Source organism: Aulostomus chinensis, chromosome 4 (genome assembly GCF_037954235.1).
Source record: "Aulostomus chinensis isolate RoL2024-O1b breed Wild chromosome 4, RoL_Achi_v1.0, whole genome shotgun sequence".
Classification (NCBI taxonomy): Eukaryota; Metazoa; Chordata; class Actinopteri; order Syngnathiformes; family Aulostomidae; genus Aulostomus; species Aulostomus chinensis.
This window is the reverse complement of record NC_141323.1, coordinates 14,111,111-14,134,772: the sequence shown is the minus strand read 5'-3', so window position 1 is coordinate 14,134,772 and position 23,662 is coordinate 14,111,111. Positions and strand designations below refer to the sequence as shown.

The following is a 23,662-nucleotide window of genomic DNA, read 5'->3' as shown; positions in this document are numbered from 1 at the left end:
GTCTGTCTGCTCGGCTGTTTAATTCTGCATTTGTACATAAATGTGTCTGCGTGCGGCGCCATCTAAGTAGTACTCCTTTGTTTGAGCTGTCAGTGCCTTGACAGCCGGCAGCCATCTTTGCTTGCATTTAAATGCGGTTCCGTCTTATTCCTTCTTTTGGTATCAGCACTGAGTACATCCGTCCAATCAGTCTGACCTTTATCTTGTCTAGCTTTCTTTCCCTAACTACACCTCTGCATCGCTCATTCTCTCTGGACCAAAAGATCCACGTTAAGACCATAAATAAATGCACAACAATGGAGTATATGTCACAGCCTTTCTTTGATTAAAGCTCCTTTGAAAAGAAAAATACCCTTTTCACCATTTTGATCTTCAGTTTATTTATCTCTTGATATATCCCAAATATATGTTAAAAAAAAATCTATATCAGTGTATTTGTACTCCAAAATCGGTCTTTTTTTTTTCTTCCTGTATACACATGCTTCATGACACATCCTTCACTGAGGGGTGTGAACAAATTTCATTTCTCTGCACCTCCTCTATCGTCACATGATTCTCAACTGTCCCAAATACACTCACATTGTGAAAGAAGCATAAAAAAAAGGTGGATGAATTGTTTCAGCCCTCATTCAACCCTCATCCTGCACATGCACAGCTTCAAACGCCAATCAAAATCCACACCAATCAAAATCCACGCCAGGTTCCCCGGGGCGGTGAACTCCTACATGGAAGCTCACAGATATTTAAATGTCCGTTCAGTGTTTCCTAAACTTGAAGAGACTAAGAATGAGACATTCACCAAAGCCTCTGGTAGCAGCAGGCTAACCTCCCCCTGAGATGATCGATTTGTCTGGCAACGTGACATGAAACAGCAGCTTCTCGGTTGGAAAACAATCAATCAGATGAGTGCGTCGTCAAACTGTGAGTCTCAAAGTCATCCACAATTTTAGAATAGATATTCGTTCTAATCTCCACTATAAAAACGAACTACTATGGCAATGCTTTACATGGGTGTAGACTTTAAATAACATTGTAGCCAGGCAGATATACGAGTCTTTAGAGAGGATCATTATTATTTAGACTAAATACATGCTGTGTAGGTTTAGATGGGGACGTTTTATGGGAAAAAAATTAATAGACATTTTCACATTTTCCTATGATTTATGTTTTTAATATGTAATGTGTTTGAGGGCGGTTTCTTGTTGGAACGCCAGAGGACGGGATGTTAGAGGAGGAATTACCTAGAGTTCCTCTTGGCACAATGAAATATTAATAGTTGTAGGTCAGCAGGCCTCTGACATTTACAGTTACCTTAAGCCTTGTTCACACAAGGGAAATACACTCACTTAATGTTGGATGAGCTGCATGTTCATGTCAACCCAAACGCACCAATGATCTGCCCTTAATGAGCTTGAATTGTGTGGGGTTTTTTTTTATTGGTGTTGTCCTACAAACTACACACACACACACACACCAATGAGTGATTATCACAGGTAGAAATCAAGGAAAATGCTAACACACAGACTCGCATGAACCAACGTTAGCAGATGAGAAAGGAAGCAGTGTTGTACGGTAAAGCCATCAGCTAAGCTAAGCTATCAGCTAAGCTAAGAGCAACAAGGACTGTTTTCAACGTGGAAAATAGACAAATAATCGCAAAACACATTTAAAATCTTGACGGATTTATTGCAAAACAGTTTTAAAAAGACGCTGAAGTCGGAGGATGGATTACCAAGCTTCTGAAATGGATACAGTCACACCAGACGCTTTTGAAATGACTCAGCAGTCAGCAAGCACAGAGGAAGAGTGGCTTGCTCAAAGTATTGTAGTTATTATTCTTTTTGTAACGAGAATTCTTTCACGCTGTCTATGACATCAACAACCTCTGTACTGTGACACTGTTGATAACGACAATCATTTTCTTCACAGTTATATATGTCTTTTCCATGCAGAATTTACCTGCTTTCATCTCTGAAAGAAACACACAGTAGACTTTTTTCTTGCTTGTCTTTTTTTTTTTTTTAACATAAACACCACCGAGACTTCAACCTACTGAATTTGTTTTCTTTCATGTCGTCTTTTATTTCGATGAAAGAGATACAATTTTGCGGTGTAGTTATTGTGGGTATCATTGTGAAAATTTAATGCACACACACACACACACACACACACACACACACACACACACACACACACACACACACACACACACACACACACACCGGTATCAGGCTATAAATGATTGACTTGATTTGTCTTTGATGATTCACCCCTGTGAGATGGAGCTTCAAAGGAAAATGTCAACTTTAAACAGAGATTAAACGGAATCACTCAAGAAAACAGTTGGGGTGTGTGTGTGTTTGTCACTGTATAAGTGAAATGTGTGTGTTAATGGATGCGAGTGAGGATTGTTTATAAGACATGGTTTATGTCTTTAAGTCTGTTACACTTGTAAAAATATTTTTTTCCCCCCTTGGTCGCAAACATCAAGCTGGTTCAGATCAACCTGAGTGGAGACACTTTTTTTCCCTTAGAGAACAGGAGTGTATCACATCTGTGCCCCGTGTGTCAGTGTGGGTCACGTGATTTGATTGATTGTGACACGGCATTTATCAAACATGCTGGATTTTATCATGGTCAAACACAAAATGCACCTGCTGAGAAATTACCTTCGATGTTCTCGCGATTGTCACTTGTGGAATAATCTTAAAATCCCTTCGCGTTGTCTGACATCAGCTGTGGCTAAAACAGAGCTAAGCTAACGGTCTACATGATCCAGCTTCAAATTATACGGCCTAATTTTCTAAGATACAAGTACAAACCGATCCCATGATTGCTATGTCTCTGTCTCTGTCTCTTTGCTAGTGGTGGAGTGTTGAGAGAGGTGAAGCCCTGCAGACCTTCTATCCCACTGGAAGCGCTTTGAAGAAGATCCACGTGTCATCAGACTTCTCCACGTTCGTCACCATCGACAACATCGGTATCCTCTATGTCCTTCAGAGGATTGGGTGATGAGAAACACTGGCTCGAGAGATAAAACCATCCAACAGACACTGCATTTTCTTTATATCGAAATATGGACATGTTTGGTGATGGTATAGACACCTGCAGGATCAACAGAAAAGCTTCGATATCCTCAAGCCGAGCAATTCTGCCCTTTTTTTTTTCTTTCAACGATTTTAAAAGGAGAAATTATGTGCAACTACTTTAAGGGTGACTTAAAACTTGACTTTCATAGTTTACACCAGCATTAAGTGAAAATCACTACCAGCCAGCTGGAGTGTCGATTCACCAGCCTCCACTTGGTTGATGCAGATATGCAGAAGAAGCAGCCAGCATTCCTGGGGAGCAGATACTCTCCCTTCAAATCAGAAGTTTCCAAAGTGGGAGGTGGGTCTTCCCAGGGGGCTCCAGACAGTTTCAGGAGAAGCTCAGGGAAAGAAAATTAGTTATCAGAAGGGAATCGTTTGAAACAGACTAACTGTGTGTGATAAGGTTAAGAGACTTACGAGTATGGGGGTGGTTTTTCCTACTTTCTCACTTGTAAACCTGCTTTAAAAAGCTAACTGATCCATTTCCCAGTGCGAACAGACAAGAGGCAGCCTTACCGTTGCTTTCTTTCCTTCTTTCTTGGGTTCAATATCACCGTTGCAGTCATCGGCGTTGTCAAAAAGCACCAGAAATGATCTATATGCTCTTTTTTTAGTAGCTGTAGCGGAAGCAGCATGGAGGACAGTGATGGTGTTGTTACTGTTTAATACATTTTGCTGTTTTTCGAACTCAACGCAGACGGAATATTGTCAGAGCGCCACCGGCTGAATGCACATGGTTTGAATTCGTGGCCAAAATGACAAAGTAAAATATGCTTTTCCCCCTGTGTATCTTGTTAGTAGAGATCTGACGCGCCGGCTGCAAATGACCACATTCACCGGGGTTTTATATTCCCATCGATGACGATCAATCCTATCCTACATCAGCATTTGAGAACTAAACTTCAAGTAAATTCAGAAGGAGAAGGGGGTGCGTCTTAATCCAAGCTCTAAGTGAGGACCACAATCTCAGACTTTGAAAACCACTGATTTAAGCCAACGAAAGAGTCTTTTATCTATCTGGTTCAATTCAAATGTGAATAATAACTGTCCTTCTGTTTCGCATTCAGCCTGAATGGCTTTTGAACACTTATTGCATGTGAGAGATTTTCCACTCCGCGGCACATCATCAATATAAGCTGCCGTGAATATCCTCTTATCCATCAGAAGTCATGAAGTGCATTTTACTCATCTCTGCCTATGATGTCATTTGAACCATCTTTTTTTAATACATATACACATATATGTATTATATTTGTGTCATGGTGGGATTTTTTTTCTCCGGGGTTAAACCTCTTCACTTCTGAGCCTCTTATTTATTCTGCAATAGGAATACTGTTGGTACTCGAGGGTGGGTACGTTTTCTGTAAATGCCTCCCCAGTCCACCAGTATAGACACTACTTCTGGTGCACTTTGATGAGCATTAAAAATGAACAATGTGGGCTTTAATGATTAATCCAACATCTTTTGAAAGCCTGTGAGACTTTGTATGCCTGAATGTTTGAACTTTTTGAGATAAATGTTTTCTACAAAAATTTGCAGTATTTGATTTATAATTCATAATCACTTCCCCCTTGCTAATGTAAATCTTACCACCCTTTTTTATCTTTAGATATCTTGCTTTTTTTTTTAATCTGCATGATATCTTACTACTGAGCCTTGATCCTGAGCACTTTGAAGCCGAACTTACAATCTTTCACATGGCGCTTTTATTGATGTAGTTTTGTCCAGAATATGTTATCCTGTGATTTGAAAATAAAGCTCTTTAATCTTGGGTATCTGATCTGTCATCAGGTCCAGCTGTAATCTGTCAAACCTTTTCAGGGCAGATAGAATAAAATATCTTCCCGTTCTGTTAAAGGGGTGGAAACATAGAAATAGGAGTTTAAAAAGAAACATAATAGGGTCTTTGCCTGAAGTACCTTCTGGCTCAGGCCCTAATAAGGATGCATACTGAGTAGTACATTTTTTCCATGCTGTCTTCTCATTGGTGCTTTAAAGTTGTGTGAACTTAATCAGCAGATTTTCTTCCTAAGAAGCATCTGCCTAAAAAAAAAAAAAAAAAGTCAGCTCAGGATGTATTGATAGTGTCATATGCTGTGGTACAATGTAAGTGCAATTTATAATAAATAACATGCTCTGATGTTGTGTGTGTCTTGATTTTGTTACCTGCCAACAACTTGGCACCTCTGCAAACACTCTTTGTTGGTGGGGGAAACTGGAGCAACCAGGAAAAACACACACACACACACACACACGGGGGAAAACGTCTCCACATAAAGACACTGAGATTGGAACTGAACCTGTGACCTTGCTGCGGGTCAACAAAATAAACTGTCCAACAAACGTTCATGAGACTTGGCTTCAAAAGCGGGCATTTCTTTTTATGATTTTTGAAGAGTAAAGTCAGTTGTTACAAGACCAAAGTTTTTTTTAACGGCACCAAAACTTGCAATTTTTTTTTCTCCGTTCTTGGCGTGATATTTAATTTCCTTGTAAACCTCTGTAGACTCATTACCCACTTGTTAACAACTACCATTTTTGGTGGTTCTGTTGTGTATTTACTGATGTATTTTATGACAAAATATTAAAATGTCTTAAACCAGGATGAAATACAACCTTTATCTCAGGCATTTTATCAAACCCACTTTAAGAAGTTGACACTGGACGTTTAACAATTAATTATTTAAACGGCAGTTAATTGAATTCAAGGTGTTAGGACTCCTTCCCGCACCTTCCTACTCTTTCATGGTGACAGCTACTGATGTTAATTTGCTAATCAGCTAGCCTCGGTCCATCCCGTCTTGTAATACCACTTTGTACCTCAAGAGGTGATACTGAGTCAGTAACAGCCTGGACATCGGCGCAGTTTTGCGGTGGGGGGCGTGTCCCTTGTACTCCCTTATAAGGAATTATTAGACCTCCCAATATTTTAGGTGTGAAAAGTAACTTCATGTTAAATAAATATGGCGAAAATTCCTTTCTGAAGATGATGCGGAAAAAGTACCTGCTCCAGGTACGGCTAAGATATTGTTTATTATAGACCCCCTAATGTGGGTCATACCATTTCCACACAATCAACGCTGTTTGGACTTGTTCCCGTCATCAGCTCAGAGTCGGAGACGGCGAGAAACGTGGCCTGTTGGTTAATTTAAGTAACTGAATACACATTACTCTCCTCCTTTATGAATTAAAAGTTATCAGTTTATGAATTACAAGTTTTCAATTGTGGAATTGAATGTGAACAGGTCTTTAAAGATTAGCTTTAAGTTAACGAGCGTGTGTTTTAGCTAACATCGCCTAGCAACATGGCGGCCTTGTCATTCCCAATATTGATTGATTCAGCGTGAGCGAAAAGAGTACTGCAGGTATCTCTGACTTTTATGTTGCTAAAGTGAAACAGGAGTCAATATTTTCAGTAGTTTTCATCCTGGCTTCCTACTCAGCAGGATAGTTTGGGAGGTGATTCATTCATTGGGAATTTTACAGTTGGCGTGTGCTACAATTAGGCAGGAGGAGCACTTGAAAACTTATCAGGCCGTCATTCTACCGTACCATATTTATGTAAGTTTTTGCTGTGGCTGTTCTTTTTTTTTTTTTTTAATGCTGAACTTTAAGCTAAACTGCACTCATGCTACACAGGAAGATTAGCTTGCAGAGTTAGCTTGACCAACTATCCAAATAGCTTTGTGTTGTAGGGAGTCATTTGCTGCAGCTATTGCTTGGATTGTGGAGTATATGACTATGAATTTTTGACTGCACTGTATTGAAATTAAATTATAGAATAGGTTTGTAGTATTTCGTTTTGTTGTGGCACTTTGTTGACAGTCACTCTGTTCTGGTGGCAGGTAGGGAAAATGTTCTGCAATGATGGCGCAGCATGACTGTGTTTGACAGTTGGCTGAAAGCTACACATTTTAATTCTCAATTTCCTGCCTGCCTGAATCCAGCTGCACAGAAGCGTTTACGCCGGACACGGCGCAGCAGAGGACAGAATCCAACCTGTGGACATCAGACTGTTCTTGGTTCGTCAGCAAACCGCCAGCTAAACAACACCTGAACTGGTAATACCCCAAGGCCTGAACACAATCTTATGCTTGTGAACAGTCTGAGGGATAGTTTCATTCATTATTGTTAATGGACATTAATTAATGTTACAGTTTTAATACCTCTATCACTGTTTTGATCACTGGCAGTTAGGGATTTGGTGTTAAGTCTTAAGAGTGAGTAATATGCCAACCTCTTCTTTACTGAGAACTTCAAAATCCCTTAACTTGCGGGCTATTGATGAATAATCATTATGATAGTTACTAATTTCATTATTATCAATTACAAATTGATAAATCTGTTGTTTATTTGGTGCTTTTATGAAACTGAATCCTTGAGTTGGCTGTTCCTCTGTCTTAAGAGTGGAGCTCCAAGGTGGATGTAATGTAAATTAAATCCTTCTAAATTAATGATTAATTTAGGTCATTGAAATATTATGAACATCCCAATGCACAGCACTCTTTAAACTCCAGATAGACTGAGCCTCAGTGTTACCCATCCTGTCCTGTGTCACCTCCACCGTCGACTAAGAAGCATTCACATCCGGAAAGTCTTTCCTGTTGTCTCATTTACAAATAAGTAACACGAGGCTTAATAACCTTTTGAATCAGTAAAAAATGAGTTTTCTTCATCTCTGTGCACATGCCATAAAAGATGAGTTCAGTTGCCATTAGTCCTCAGCATTTTGCGGTGTTGGTGTGTTAAATGTGTCCTTTTAACTTAATGTTGTCATGACTTGGAGAGAAAATAGGGCAAAATGTAAGACCTTCTTTGAGGTCAGTTGTGTTTAACTCTGTGACGACAGAACTCGGAGACAAGAACGGTTTAGAGGTGGTGCAATTACACTCATTCGCAGAAGAGCAAAGAAAGCTTAGCGGTCGGGTTTTAGCATGCAGTTGGCCAGCGGCCTCCTCAATAGTTGCTGATCTCATCTTTTCTGTAATTATACCTGTGCGGACTGCCTTTCAGATAATCGCGCTGAGAATCCTTGGCTTCTGGTATAAATTAGCCCTTGAAGATGGTGATCGGCTTCAGATATTCCTGAGTGGTATCAGAGTATATTTTGTTGCTTTACTGCAGCAGTGCAGCATTTTGCTCCTGTTCAGATATGAATTTAAATAGAGTGAAAAATTATCTGGGATCAGTGGTGTGAGCCTTTTTTTTTCTTAAGTCTGTACTTCTCCAACTTTTGCCGTATCCTTCCGTGTAGCTTGCAGCTACTTTTAGCGACTCTGACCGTCATATTTGCTGCTGCTTCAGATGAAAAATGTTCAGTGGCAACAAAGACGTAACTTTTTCCAATTAAAGCTCTCGTGATGATTTTTCCCCCTGTATGGCTTGTGACTAATGCAGAATTCATAAAATTCTTGCTGCTAGATGCTAATAGAGTGCTGCAGGAAGGATTTATATCAAACCTGACTGAATGGCCGATGATAGAAAGATAAAACAGTCATGTATCCACATTAATAACCATTTTATAAGAGTAACGCTTCACTCACTTATTTGTTTACAAGTTTTTAAAAGCAACATTTTTCTCCATCTTCTCTCTTCCTGTCCATCAGGAATAATAGTCCCCAGTAACCTGGACCAGTTACAGATTTGGAATGCTTACTTCAGTTGTGTCTCTTTTTGTTCGCACCATCGAGGGTGTGAGAGTGATGCATCCTCTTTCTAATGTATCGTGTCCAATTCAGGAGCTTAATTCTCTCGTGTAAATTTCAATAAAAGCATATCAAGACAATCGGTTTAATACTTTTGAGCTGGTGCCTTCCGTAAATTGGATTTGATAGCTTGTGCCGAGAGCTGGGTGACATGGCCAAAAATGCGATGTTGATCCTGCTGGTCACTGCAGCTGCTTTTTCTCTGGTTTGGTTGTTCATTTCGCTTCTTTGGGTTACTCGGTTCAGATGACTAGCCTGTTGGCCTAGCCACTGTGAATGTAAACACGCCGATGTACTACTTCCCGGGTCACAAGTCATATAGTAGCTGCTTTTCAGAATAAGAGCAGGCTGCTTTGTGACATTAAACACCGGCGATTATTGAACATTTTTTCTGACTTCTATTGAGAATATTTCTGTTGAGATAATTAGTAGTATTTCTTTATCGCACAGGCCCAGTTGTCAGTTTTCTGCCAAATACCAATGGCTGTAGTTTCCATGTTCCAGATGATATTGAAGCAGCATTTTATTTTTTTCTGATGTATGAATTATTGGATCAGACTTGGTGCTGGCAGATAACCAGTATTAAAGAGTTGCAGCCAGAAAAACTGGCTTTTCAAAATTGAATTCCACATGTGGTTTCTTCTTCAAAGTGGGCATCTCTATCAGAGTTAACACTCCCATCAGTCTCCAAGGGGGCTGGTGTGAAGTTTGTAAAGTCTGGTTGAGGTGTGTGCTGCCCTCATTAATTCTACTCTCTCCTGCCTAATTAATCTTTGTCTGCTGCTGAAGTAATTACAGCTATCTGGCTGTCTTGAGTGTCTACATGCTGACACAACCTTCCCTGCTCACTTGCAGCTGGGCTGGGGGTTTCCTTTCTGCAGTCTGTCTTGTCTGTCATAGTACAAGCGCTAACTCTCGAAGGAAGTGGGAGCTGTGAGTTTGCCATTTGAATACTTATTGTCTGCCTTTTAATGTTTCAAGAAATGTGTACAAAACATGTCAGAGGGATATAAATTTAGTAGTGTGTGTCCTTGGATTGAACCCAAACGAACAATGCTTGCCTCTTGTTGATTAATTTGTGTATATGTTCAACGAAAAAAAACAGAAAACCAAAAAAAAGTGTTACTTATTTCGAAGCTTCAGTTTGAAAATTATGCCCTGGTAAGATTTGAGGAGTCATTTTAAAAGTAAAGTTCAGATTCAGAACAAAAATCTAACCCCGCATACTTGCCAATTTTCTTTCAGCTACCTGCCTGTTTCAGGGTGGCCTGAACCTTTGTGGTCCTCCCACTGTGGGAACCCAAGTTTGGAATATCATCTTTCGGAAGAACTCATGCAGGATAATAGCGCCAACCTCAGGCACAGCTTTACTGAGCAGTACAAACTACTGTGACAAAAATGCCGTGAATGTCTGTAGATATTTGTTTCCATGATGCAGTCTTACTGGTTAGCTTGTTAATATTAGTGACCGTGTTTTTAAAGGCACACAGAAGCTTAGTGATGGGTATTTACTAAATTATTAGGTCAAGATTGTGTGTCCTCCCCTGGCTGGTACGTTTCCTGCTAATATGCAGATGGTGCAAAATTTGTGGCCAGTCACTGGATGTTCAATTTTTGACCAAAAATGTAAACCCACAGTGAGCAATCCGACTTTCCCTGACTTGTTCTAGGTTCTAGCATGCTGATGCTGGGACCCCCCTTCGCCTTTCCATCTGTCAAAGTCTTTTCATTATGTTTCACATGGCTGTAGCTGGTAGAATTGTGAACTTAGATTTTCATGAAGACAGCAAAGTACACCAATGCACACACATACACTTAGGAGTTCACTGGAATACAATCACACCTGTAGGTCTCCTGGTTTCAGCTTTTTGATTGTGTATTAGTGGGAGTCTGTTGGGGGGGATACAGACTAAAATGAATCTGTGGTTTGCTGCTGAAGTGGAATGCAGGGCTATCGGGGGGCAGTATTCTTTGGTTGTTTACTTTTTTCTTTTTTTGGAGGGGAGGGGGGCAACCTTTGGGTTCTACTGCTAAATATTTGAAAATGAGACCAAAAATACTGGAACAAGTTAGAGTTGTTGAATGTCTGGTTCCCTCTTCTCAGACTCAGAAGGATTTTTGAATCAGTCTCTGGTTATGTACCTGAAATAAAGTCTGTGGTTCACATAAAATAAGTGAGTAAATCCCAAACTCACCAAGCTTCTAGGTGCTTTTAAAAACGCCGGTCGATAACACTAACAAGCTAACCAATAAGACTGCATCATGAAAACAGAAGAAGCGCCAAGCTCGATGCAGTGACATGTGGTCGCATGACCCACTTGATGTGGGCGAATGTATACAAGCCATGCATGAATCTGTTATGATGGAGCTATCATTATGCTATAATATGCTATGGCCATAACTAACACTGATTACTAAAGGAAAGCTGCTTGTGTAAATATTTACAGACATTCATGGCATTTCCGTAGCAGTAGTTTGTACCGACCAGTAGAGCTGTAAATGAGATTCCAAACTGCCATAGATTTAGCTGAAAGAAATTTGGCAAGAGACTTTAGAGCATTTAAAAAGGGGAGGCAGCAAATCATACTATTTGATTGGATATTTTCTTTCTTGGTAAATGTATAAAGAATGATATTGTATGTCATCCTGCAACAACAGTGTTCTGTCTAGCCAACGATAGCAGCAACACTGACCTTCGTTTCCAGCCGTGAACACACACTCGCACAAGTTTTGTCCTTCTTGCTCCGCATCCATCAGATCTCCTGCACCCTGCAGTATTCTGTCATAGCGCGATCATTCCCCTGTGTCTCTGACCCTGCCCTGCTCTTACATCCTCACCCCTTGCGGATGGATGCACAAGTGTGTTTCTACTGACCTTGGCCAAACATTGGTTCCTCTTCCTGTCAGCTGTTGGCTCAGCTGCACACCACCTTTATTGCTTACTCTCACTGAGCCAAGGGGCTGCAAGCCAGAACCAGTTCCAAGTTGGGCCGCCTCCAATTACTTGGTAGCCGTTTCACCTTCCGTCTCCCACCTGTCCAGGTGGTTTGGGCTGATAGAGGAAAGTCTTGGCGGCAGAGCAGGAGCAGGACGGAGAAACGACACAAATCTGGACTTAATTGCTAGATAGAGATGACATAGATTGGATGTAAGATAGTGGGAACTGACTCAGAAAGAGCAGATGCTGCTCTCCGGGTCAGACCTGCACCACCCTCACTAACACCACAGGAGGAAGAGGAAAGAGGGGGAGGCACTTACCTCTTCTTCATCTGTCCAGCTGGATGACTTAGTGAATAAGAGATGACACTACACTACACCAAAACATATTCCTCGTAGCATTCGGGCTCATTTATGAGATATTTAGTGACACAGAGAAAAATATGTCGTTATCAATTGCTGATTTTATTTAATGCTTCAAAGGCAATTCATACCTCGCATTACTATTATTTGGATATGATTGAATCAGATTACCTTTTAAACTCAACTCAAGATGGTTTTCTTTGGTGCAAATATTTAATATCATCATCAGACGTATAAAAATGACCAGTACGATGATGTATCGATATGATTTTGTCTCAAGTGGTTGGGTGAGATCTGATTCCTGCTTCTACTCACATCATCTCTGAGCAGTTATTCTCCATAATTTCCTTTGCCATCACCTCATTGTTTGATTTGAATTACCATGGGGTAATTACAATAATAACCAGGAGATCTGCAGATTTTTTGAGGCGGACATGCTGCCCGTAATCGTAGTTGACTGCAAATGTTTCGAGATCTGATGCATTTGGTTGAACAGGCATATAACAAGACATCACAACGGGCTGGAGCTGTTAAAAAAGTTCGCCACCGCTGAGAAAGCTGCCCTAACCACCAATCCAGCGGCAGTCGGCACTCAAAGTCCACTGCTGCAACAGCTTAACTTTCAGTCAGCAAATCAAATGCTTTACCTTGAAAAAGAAAGAGAAAAGAAAGAGACCGCAGGTTAAAGGTTTAAACACCAACGTTCAGGCCTCAAACGTGCTCAAAATGTGCATTAACAGTATTTGCACAGCAGTAGAGCAGTGCTGCTACAGCAACAGCAGTTCAGGGTACTTCTGATTCTGAACCTGTTTACCGCTGTACTGTCATCATCACGGTAACAAAGTTGCCTGATCACCCACAGTGCAATTCGTTGTTGGATATAAACGGAGCAACAGAGTCAGTGTCTTTGTGTGGTTCACGCTCACTGGAACACTTGACCTACAGAGCTATTAGCTATTAGTAGCACTTTTTAAGACAATGAAAAATCCTCGCAGCAACTGAGGCGAAGGCCTGCTGACCTTCCTCCTCCTCAAACAAATGAAAACTCTTGCCAGTGTTTGTAATTCCATCAGACTTGCTTGAGGAATTTCACCACCGCTGTGATTATTTAGCGAAGGTAGAGAGGAGCAGATGCGGCAGGAGAAACGAACGCATGTGATTCATTGTGAGTGTCGGATTCGATGCTGTGAAAGCAACACTTATGCACTTACTCATTGTGTTGCTCAAAAGCACTCTAACCAACCACTTGATGATATGTTTACATATTCGGGCTGCTCGCCTGAACGATTCTGCTTACAAAACATTTTCACAAACCTCTTTGCCACCCTGCAATCACACATTACACAACATGCTTTGGAAGCCGACAATCAAAATGTCTGGCTTGACAACTCATTTGTCCCTATTGTATCGCGGCTGCCTCTTCAATCGCACACGTTCTGCCACTCATGCAGCTACAGTGCGGCACCGCCTGCGTTTCAGCTCAGATGCCTTTAAGAATTATGAAGCTGGAATCATTCAAACCTTCACAGCTGCGGTTTTTGGGATGAAGCAAGGTGCTGTTGGATTTAAATCCCACATACACACACCTCAAGACAGAGCTTTATAGTTTAATCTGCTTTTGTACCCCTGGAAAAGATTTGTGGTAACCAGAAAAGTGCAGGCCACCTAAAGTTCAGCAGCAGTTTTAAAAGGTTGAGCGGAGTGACAGTTTCATCTCACCAGTGTAACTTGGATATGCATATTGTGTGCTAATCAGATTATAAGGTTCCAGGATCCAGTTCCACAGTGTGTGTTCCACACGAGAACTGCAGTGTAAAATCGCCTCTCTGTAAAAGATCTTTAATGTGTTGCATGCGTGCAAATCAAATGTTTAGTCAAGTCAGACTTGTTTGAACCCTTGGTGAAGTTTTGTGAGGGCATTTTGGAAAGTCAGGACTTGTTTTAGTAGTTGTGATGATGATGATAAGGAGCCAGGGAGTGTATGATATCAGTGGGACTGATGCTGGTTAACAAATTAACCCAGAGAAAGTGGAAAACGATATGAATGTCAAAAAATATATTAGTTTATTTTGGAAAATGTTGTTGTTTGGACAAGAGAAAGTTTGTAGAGTGGCATATCATGAGGTCTGAGATCTTCAGTCTGTGTCTTTACGTGGTCTCGTTGGTGAGGTGAACCATTACAGATGAAACAGCACCAGCTCAAAATGCAGATAGTTACTTAAATAGTTCATGAGCGTGTAAATAATTAATAATGAATATAGACTATTCATTTATGCGTCATTGTTTAGTGCAAACACACAGACGCCTAGTATACACATAAGTACTGTGAGAGGAGTTTTTGAGGTCAAATGGCATTGGAATAAACCTTCATATGGTGATTCTGTTGTGATGGTCTATTTAATTCTAATTATTTCGAAAGCTCCCGTCAACAGAGCCAAGCTTCTGTTCACGGTGACCCGTACAGGAGCTTGGTCACGCTGGCGGCTTTTAAGACGACTCGGAAACCCACTTTGCTTGAAACGAGAGTGAAATGATCGCTGGGGGTGAAACGCTGAATGCATTAAAGCAAACCTAGCAGTTTTGGAGACGCTGGATTTGTCTCTTAGTGAGTCTTTTTCATGTGGTTCACAGCTTTGGGAGAGTTGAGCTCTGGTCTGGTTCTAGTGAGTATGTACTGTATAGATGAGGCATATCCAGCCTCTGAAGACGTGCTAGCTGCACGCTGGCTTCTTTTCATGGTTTTAGTCACTGTTCTGCTGGAGCCTCCTCTGTCTGCTCCACTGTATTTATGAAATTAACTTTAACTGTATGGTTTAATAACTCATTAGCCTGTGTTTCTGTTGTCCCCCCCCACAGACATGCTTTCACCGATATTGGAGTAATGACGAAAAAATCCAATAAAAAAAGAAAGACATAATATTGCTGTTTAAGAGAAGATTGTTGGTCCTTGTGTTGTTTCTTTTTTAACATAATTTAGAAAGGAGGCGAGCGATGTGTTTACCACTGTGCTATTTAACATGAAACATCAGTTGTCCCTATCAGTTAGAGCTGCTGTTTCGTTCAAATGAAGGCCGACAGATCTGGAGCAGTGTGACTGAAGCCTGATGATGAGGAGGAGGATGATGATGATGATGTCGTCCGTCTAGCCTCGGGAAGTTTCAGCAGTTGTGTGTTTGTGCAGATTATCTTCTTATCAGCAGCACTGTGGAGAAACAAGCAAACACAAAACCAGATCTCGTGTGGTTTGAGACTTTGAGGATTTAGAGATTGAAGAAATGTCAGTTTCTCGTTCTGAATATTAACCATTTATGACAACAGATGGCTTAATTTGGCTTAATGGCTCCATTCTAACGAGATCCTCTCTGCTTATTCAAGCAGAGAATGATGCTCTTTAAATAGAGCGCCTTAAAATGTCAACAAGTCTGAGCATGTAGTGATGGCAACTAGGACTGCAGCTATCATATATATCATATATATTTTAGTAATCAAGTAATCTATCAATTATTCTGGCAAATATTCACCAGTTTTAGTAATCAAATTACTCGAGTTACTAGGAATCATTTCTGCCAATGGTAGTGGTAGAGGACCGCAGAACTGGTTTGACTGGGTTCTTTGAAGTGGATGCTGGCTTGACTGCAGCAATGGGTTTTGTGATGTCTCTGTGAACCTCTTTGGTTCTCTTTGATCTCAGACTTTAATCTATTTGGTAGAGACTAAGTAGGTTAAAGTCTGAGATCTAAGAGAACTCACAGAGACATCCAGCACCCTCATGTCAGTCGTGTCAGTCGATCATGACTGACATGACTGACAGTCATTATTCAGATCAATTGTCATTGATCATTCAGACCAAAAAAATGTACAAGGACCTGCTGAACATTTTTAGTAGTGTGACAGACAGTCGCTACCTACTAAATCATCAAGCTTGAGTTCAGAAACGAAACATAAAATTACCAAGCATAGTAATGGATCTCCATGACAGGTCCCACTCCCCAACTGAGGCCTCACCCAGGCACAGGTCCTGTCCGCCTGCTGGGGTGTCCCCCCTGCTCAGACGCCCGAGACAGACGCCCCTGCGTCTTGGGGCAAAGTCACCAGCAGGGGTGTCCCCTAGAAACAGGTCTTACTCACCTGCTGAGGTGTCCCCCTTGCTCAAGAGGCCAAGAATTATGCCTCTGCGTCTTAGGACTCAATCGCAAACAGACGTTTCACCCCAAAACAGGCCGTACTCGCCTAATGGGGTTTTACCTCTGCTCCAGGAGCCGAGACATGTGTCCCTAAATCTCCGGTCCCCTCCGACATCAGAGGTGTCCCGCCTTATTTTACCACCTTTGAAACAAAAACTGACCCCCCCCGACCCATGCCTTAAGCTCTACTTGCCTAGTGAGGTGTCACCCCAGCACAAGTCTGATTCATCGGCTGAGGTACCCCCCCTACTGAAGCGCCCAAGACGTATGCCTCTGCGTCTTGGGTCTCATTCACACGCAATGGAGTCCCCCCTCAATTTTCCCCAGTTGTCTGGACCACTGACTACCCACAGCAGTTGCCAGTTGGCACCTGAGGAACCCCCTCTCCTGAAGCGCCCGAGACATATGCCTCTTCGTCGAGGGTGTCAGTCGCAAGAAAACTTGTGTGCCACAATCAGATGCTGTCCGCCTGCTGAGGTGTCCCCTCTTCTCCAGGGGCCCAGACATGTGTCCCTAAATCTCCAGTCCCCTCCGACATCAGAGGTGTCCCGCCTTATTTTACCGCCTATTAAACAAAAACTGACCCCCCCCGACCCATGCCTTAAGCTCTACTTGCCGAGTGAGGTGTCACCCCAGCACAAGTCTGACTCATCGGCTGAGGTTCCCCCCCTACTGAAGCGCCCGAAACATATGCCTCTGCGTCGAGGGTGTCAGTCGCAAGCAAACTTGTGTGCCAAAATCAGCTGCTGTCCGCCTGCTGAGGTGTCCCCTCTTCTCCAGGAGCCAAGACATGTGTCCTTACATCTCAGGTCCTGTCCACCAGCACAGGTGTCCCCCTTCACTTTGCCCCAGCCGGAGAGCGAGGCTGCTCCAGCTGAGGTTGATCAGGAAGCCGTGTCCCAGCCGGAGAGCGAGGCTGCCCCGGCTGAGGTTGATCAGGAAGCCGTGTCCCAGCCGGAGAGCGATGCTGCTCCGGCTGAGGTCGATCAGGAAGCCGTGTCCCAGCCGGAGAGCGATGCTGCTCCGGCTGAGGTCGATCAGGAAGCAGTGTCCCAGCCGGAGAGCGATGCTGCCCCGGCTGAGGTTGATCAGGAAGCCGTGTCCCAGCCGGAGAGCGAGGCTGCCCCGGCTGAGGTTGATCAGGAAGCCGTGTCCCAGCCGGAGAGCGAGGCTGCTCCCGCTGAGGTCGATCAGGAAGCCGTGTCCCAGCCGGAGAGCGATGCTGCTCCGGCTGAGGTCGATCAGGAAGCAGTGTCCCAGCCGGAGAGCGAGGCTGCCCCGGCTGAGGTCGATCAGGAAGCCGCGTCCCAGCCGGAGAGCGATGCTGCTCCGGCTGAGGTCGATCAGGAAGCAGTGTCCCAGCCGGAGAGCGAGGCTGCCCCGGCTGAGGTTGATCAGGAAGCCGTGTCCCAGCCGGAGAGCGATGCTGCTCCGGCTGAGGTCGATCAGGAAGCCGTGTCCCAGCCGGAGAGCGATGCTGCTCCGGCTGAGGTCGATCAGGAAGCAGTGTCCCAGCCGGAGAGCGATGCTGCCCCGGCTGAGGTTGATCAGGAAGCCGTGTCCCAGCCGGAGAGCGAGGCTGCCCCGGCTGAGGTTGATCAGGAAGCCGTGTCCCAGCCGGAGAGCGAGGCTGCTCCCGCTGAGGTCGATCAGGAAGCCGTGTCCCAGCCGGAGAGCGAGGCTGCTCCGGCTGAGGTCGATCAGGAAGCAGTGTCCCAGCCGGAGAGCGAGGCTGCCCCGGCTGAGGTCGATCAGGAAGCCGCGTCCCAGCCGGAGAGCGATGCTGCTCCGGCTGAGGTCGATCAGGAAGCAGTGTCCCAGCCGGAGAGCGAGGCTGCCCCGGCTGAGGTCGATCAGGAAGCCGCGTCCCAGCCGGATAGTGAGGCTGCTCCGGCTGAGGTCGATCAGGAAGCCGTGTCCCAGCCGGAGAGCGATGCTGCTCCGGCTGAGGTCGATCAGGAAGCAGTGTCCCAGCCGGAGAGCGAGGCTGCTCCGGCTGAGGTTGATAAACCACATACGATCTCTGAACATGTGCAAGAGGAGCTGGAGCTTCTGATAGATTCTCTGCTGGTCCAGCTGGTTGAGTGCCTCCCTGCCAAAACCAGGGATTCCATGGAGTTGGGTGACATTGTTGACATCACCCACTATCTGTCCAGCAAGGTGCCGGTGGAGGTCATTGACTCCGTTAAGGCCTTGAAAAGGTTCGAAAGCATGGAGAAGATCCTCAAGGCTGTCACCAAGGACCTTCTGAAGGAGTTTGAAACACCACAGAAGCTGTTTGAGGCTGCAAAAGCATCTGAAAAGCCATCATTTGCAGATGCGGTGTTTAAACACCTAAATGAACACCTCAGGAAACCTCCAAAGGCTCAATCAAAGACATCCATGCTCTTTGATTTGATGCGGAAGGCCTGGGCCGTCACTTTGCGTCAAGTTAATTTCCGCTAGTCACGGCATCGTTGCCCACCCCTACTCACTCGGGGCCTGGAGACCCACAGAGAACGCTAGACACAACTCAGCTTGCTTTATGGCTCCTTTTATTGGTGACAACTTGGGCGGACCAACAGTATCAGTTTCAGCAGCTGCAGCAGGTTGATAACCTCAAATAAAAATAAGGAAAAATCAGACCGTCATTAAATAGATTTAAATCAGTTTCTCCATTGAAGCTTATTTTAAATAACCGTAAATGAAGGGATGAACCAAGTAAATGTTTTTATAGATTATTATTAATCTTAATAACACTAAATTTTAAGTAAACAGGGCTTAAATCATGAGTCAACACAAATTTTACCCTCTAAGTTACTAAATTAAGCTTCTTCCTCTTTCTAAATTAGTCAGTTAGTTCCCTCACCACTGGTGTCTCCGAGGTCCTCATCATGCCTCCGCGTGACAAAAGGGTGACACTACCCTCCCCCTCTCTACCTGCACCAAGGAGACTGGTCTTGATCCTGCAGTGGCTCCCCATGAGGAGGGAGGACATAGACAACTACAGAACAAATTAAACCATAGCATAAACAAATGCATAATGTCTTAACACTCTGAGCATTTGGACGGCGTGAAGACTGTTTTAAAAACAGCACTGAGAGAAAAACACGTCTGAAAAGAGCGCAACCAGCAAAGGGCTGGTGTTTGCTGGACCAAGTCATTGACAAGGATTTAAGAGGTCCAGCTGAAAGCAGCCAAAGCCAGGGACCACCAGAATGATGAAGACTCAAGATGTCACATGATGCTCACATGATGATGTCATCAGGAGAGCTCACAACATTGTCATGGACAGAGCCCGACATGGCCTCTTCACTCTGTTGCCATCGGGCAGACTTACAGAGAGCTTCCTCCTACGGACCGTCCGCCAGCTGAATTCAAGCTGTCATCCATCACTCTGACGTGCTGCGTTCACTCTGAGCCTGACGTCTTCTATGGACTCAGTGAAGGAACACAGGAGCCAAAACCAGGGATTCCATGGAGTTGGGTGACATTGTTGACATCACCCACTATCTGTCCAGCAAGGTGCCGGTGGAGGTCATTGACTCCGTTAAGGCCTTGAAAAGGTTCGAAAGCATGGAGAAGATCCTCAAGGCTGTCACCAAGGACCTTCTGAAGGAGTTTGAAACACCACAGAAGCTGTTTGAGGCTGCAAAAGCATCTGAAAAGCCATCATTTGCAGATGCGGTGTTTAAACACCTAAATGAACACCTCAGGAAACCTCCAAAGGCTCAATCAAAGACATCCATGCTCTTTGATTTGATGCGGAAGGCCTGGGCCGTCACTTTGCGTCAAGTTAATTTCCGCTAGTCACGGCATCGTTGCCCACCCCTACTCACTCGGGGCCTGGAGACCCACAGAGAACGCTAGACACAACTCAGCTTGCTTTATGGCTCCTTTTATTGGTGACAACTTGGGCGGACCAACAGTATCAGTTTCAGCAGCTGCAGCAGGTTGATAACCTCAAATAAAAATAAGGAAAAATCAGACCGTCATTAAATAGATTTAAATCAGTTTCTCCATTGAAGCTTATTTTAAATAACCGTAAATGAAGGGATGAACCAAGTAAATGTTTTTATAGATTATTATTAATCTTAATAACACTAAATTTTAAGTAAACAGGGCTTAAATCATGAGTCAACACAAATTTTACCCTCTAAGTTACTAAATTAAGCTTCTTCCTCTTTCTAAATTAGTCAGTTAGTTCCCTCACCACTGGTGTCTCCGAGGTCCTCATCATGCCTCCGCGTGACAAAAGGGTGACACTACCCTCCCCCTCTCTACCTGCACCAAGGAGACTGGTCTTGATCCTGCAGTGGCTCCCCATGAGGAGGGAGGACATAGACAACTACAGAACAAATTAAACCATAGCATAAACAAATGCATAATGTCTTAACACTCTGAGCATTTGGACGGCGTGAAGACTGTTTTAAAAACAGCACTGAGAGAAAAACACGTCTGAAAAGAGCGCAACCAGCAAAGGGCTGGTGTTTGCTGGACCAAGTCATTGACAAGGATTTAAGAGGTCCAGCTGAAAGCAGCCAAAGCCAGGGACCACCAGAATGATGAAGACTCAAGATGTCACATGATGCTCACATGATGATGTCATCAGGAGAGCTCACAACATTGTCATGGACAGAGCCCGACATGGCCTCTTCACTCTGTTGCCATCGGGCAGACTTACAGAGAGCTTCCTCCTACGGACCGTCCGCCAGCTGAATTCAAGCTGTCATCCATCACTCTGACGTGCTGCGTTCACTCTGAGCCTGACGTCTTCTATGGACTCAGTGAAGGAACACTGACATCAGCAGCTCCCTAATTATTTTAAAGTTTATCCTGAAGGACCAGCACATATGTGAAATGTTGAGAAACAATATTGTTTATGGATTCTTTTTTTTTAATCTGTTGTGGATGTTGTGGTTGAACGTTTTCCATCCAGTAGGTTTTATATGTATTAATATAAAGTGATAACTAAGGGATGGCAGATCATCAGAGAAGCCTCTCCTGATAGTTTTCTCACTTTGTATGCAACAGCCCAACTTTGTTGGGAAGTCTGCTTATTGACCGTCGTCCCCAGAGCCAGACGAGAAGATAGAGCCTCTTCTCTCCCCTCTAAGGAGCTGAGACCCACAGAGACCTGCCGAGTGCTAGTTAGCTTAGCACAATGAATGCTAGTGGAAGAGATTGTTTAGATGTTGTCATTTTTGTCATTTCAGAATCGGACACTTTGTCTGAACTGCTGTGCTAAGCTAACTAGCAGTCGTTGGATCTGTGGAAGCTATGTTTTTGTCGGACTCCGTTTGTACTGCAAAGAAGTTTATTTTCCCAAACAAATGGCACGTTGGCGTCTTTGTTCTTTGAATTTCATTTGAAAATCTCGAACACATGATGACACACACATTGTCACAAAAGAAAATGTGCACATAATGGCTGTTGGATATGAAACCTTAGTGCTCATATTGCTGCTTTAGCTACAGCTACAAAAAATGTTCTCTTTGGTGGCTTCAGGTATTGATTTTAGGCTAAAAAGAAGAGCGGCCTCTTACGTTCCATGTACTTCCATGTACCTATTCCCTCTGTATTAACTCCTGATCTTGTTGTGTTTTTGATACTTCGTTATTGCGTCAAAGATACGTTTTGTCATCCCTGCCATGCTGACACTTGTGTACCAGAGAAAGGTGACTTAAGAGGCTTTACCTGACGTTGACGCTTCGCCACTGTCATCTTGGTTGACTGCAGCGGCGACAACTTGTGGTGTCGCCTCAGCTTTAGTTGTTGAGGGCGCAGACGTCAAACCCGGCTGCCAACCAGGGCAGCTTGCACGAAGCCGTCGGCTCTTATCGCGGTCCCACTGGTTGTAGTTTTTGTGTTCTGCAGGGTAGATCAAAGTGCACCTCTCCCACATGCTTCAACACAACCTTACATGAAACATTTCAGTTCTGCTTTCATCCGCACAAAAATGTAGCCAATTGTCGTTATGTAAAACATTTCCTCTGAGCCTTTTGCTGCACCATCAAATCTCATTTTACTGTGGCACTTTACCGGCGTGCTTATCCTCTAAGCAGGCTCCAAACAAACCCAGATTTAAATTCAGTTGGAAGCTGCTTTTTTTTTTGTGTGTGTGTGTACAAATGTGCAAATTCAGTGAATGCGAACTTGATGCATATCGGAGGCGATTGTCTATCGTTGCTGCTAAAACCTAGGGCCACGTTCCACCTCTGTTTTGATTTCTCCTGGGTTTGAACTCGGGCCAGTTGTTATGTAACCTCTCAGAGTGATGTAGCTGTAGTCCAAGCAGGGGGACTGGGGCATTTCCTGGAGGTAATTGGGTTGAAATCAGTGTGCACAGTGATAGAAATGTTTCTCTTGGTGGATTGCGCCCAGTTATTTTTTGTATTTTTGTTGGACTCCTCCTGACTCTAAGGTGCTCAAGTGTTTGTGGGTATAAGATGCAGACAGCCTATTATTTCTGACCGGCTCTCACTGCGTCCCGTGTGATCAGGCTGTAAATCACGAGCTGAACCCAGCAGGACGTGTATCTGTGTGTGGGTTTTCTTACCTTGTGTATTTTTGCTGAGGCAGTTATCTGGTGCATGATTTACCAAGTGCACTAAACTATATTTATATACAAATCCCACTCCTCAGCTTTCATGTTTAGATACTATTGTTTGACGTGTAGAGGGGATAAACTGAGCGGCCCTGAGTTTTCCCAGTGGGTTAAGTTGTCCCTATTGAACCCATGCCAGTGTGTTACTGGGATTGTTACATGATCAGTTTTTACATAGTTGTCTCATTTAGTTGATAGCCGTGGGCAGCACACTCCATCTGGACGTTTGGCCGTATCCCACAGTCTGACACGGACCATGAAAGAAAGCCTCTTCCTCGTTACACTTGGCTGCAAAGGAAAAGAAGGACTGGAAATACGATGTTGACTGGGCAGAAATGCGTTTGATCTTAAAGGTAATGCAGCGAGGGAATGTGGCTTGGGGAGGTGTGTGTGTATGTGTGTGTGTGTGTGTGGGGGGGGGGGGGGTGAAATGGGAGGGGGGTGTCCCAAACAACCTGAGATGTGGGAGAGCTTGTTGCTGAAAGAGGTGCGACAGACTGATGATAGCGTGCATGATATTCCGTGAAATGCTTCCAGACTGTCAGGAAATGAAGTGGCAAGAAGAAGAGAACCCGTGTTCTCACAGCTCCAGGATCAGTAGCTCAATACCTTACAAGCAAACCTTGGCTCCTTGGTCTCGTCATCATTGGGTTCTCTGTTAACACCTGAGATGAGATCCGTGTCAACCCATGTACCATCAAATTAGCTGTTGCTAACAGTTGGCTAAACGAGAGCCCGGAGATGATATTGAACAGAGGAAACGTTAGTTTGTTGTGGCGACGAGGTCTTGTTCC

At 43.8% G+C, this 23,662-nt stretch overlaps 2 protein-coding genes and 1 long non-coding RNA gene across 8 annotated transcripts in view; all 3 read left to right on the top strand.

Moving 5' to 3' along the window:
- apaf1 (apoptotic peptidase activating factor 1) overlaps positions 1–5,222 on the top strand; it is a 38,612-nt gene extending 33,390 nt beyond the window's left edge. For all 4 annotated transcript variants that reach the window (XM_086201957.1, XM_086201958.1, XM_086201959.1 and 1 more), the window contains exon 27: positions 2,866–5,222. In XM_086201957.1, coding sequence (XP_086058083.1) covers positions 2,866–3,012 — 147 coding nt within the window. In that variant the 3' untranslated portion in view covers positions 3,013–5,222. The remainder of the gene's footprint in view (positions 1–2,865) is intronic.
- A 959-nt stretch (positions 5,223–6,181) lies between these two features.
- LOC147262786 (uncharacterized) overlaps positions 6,182–23,662 on the top strand; it is a 50,463-nt gene continuing 32,982 nt past the window's right edge. For 2 of the 3 annotated variants that reach the window (XR_015112481.1, XR_015112479.1), the window contains exons 1-3: positions 6,182–6,458; positions 6,580–6,654; positions 7,041–7,154. This is a non-coding gene — a long non-coding RNA (uncharacterized LOC147262786). The remainder of the gene's footprint in view (positions 6,459–6,579; positions 6,655–7,040; positions 7,155–23,662) is intronic. The other variant, XR_015112480.1, reaches the window with a different exon arrangement.
- Positions 15,974–22,235, top strand: LOC147262787 (uncharacterized). The gene is made up of 2 exons (XM_086201950.1): positions 15,974–18,130; positions 18,182–22,235. Exons 1-2 carry the CDS (start codon positions 16,061–16,063, stop codon positions 18,725–18,727), a joined length of 2,616 nt encoding a protein of 871 aa, XP_086058076.1. The 5' UTR covers positions 15,974–16,060; the 3' UTR covers positions 18,728–22,235.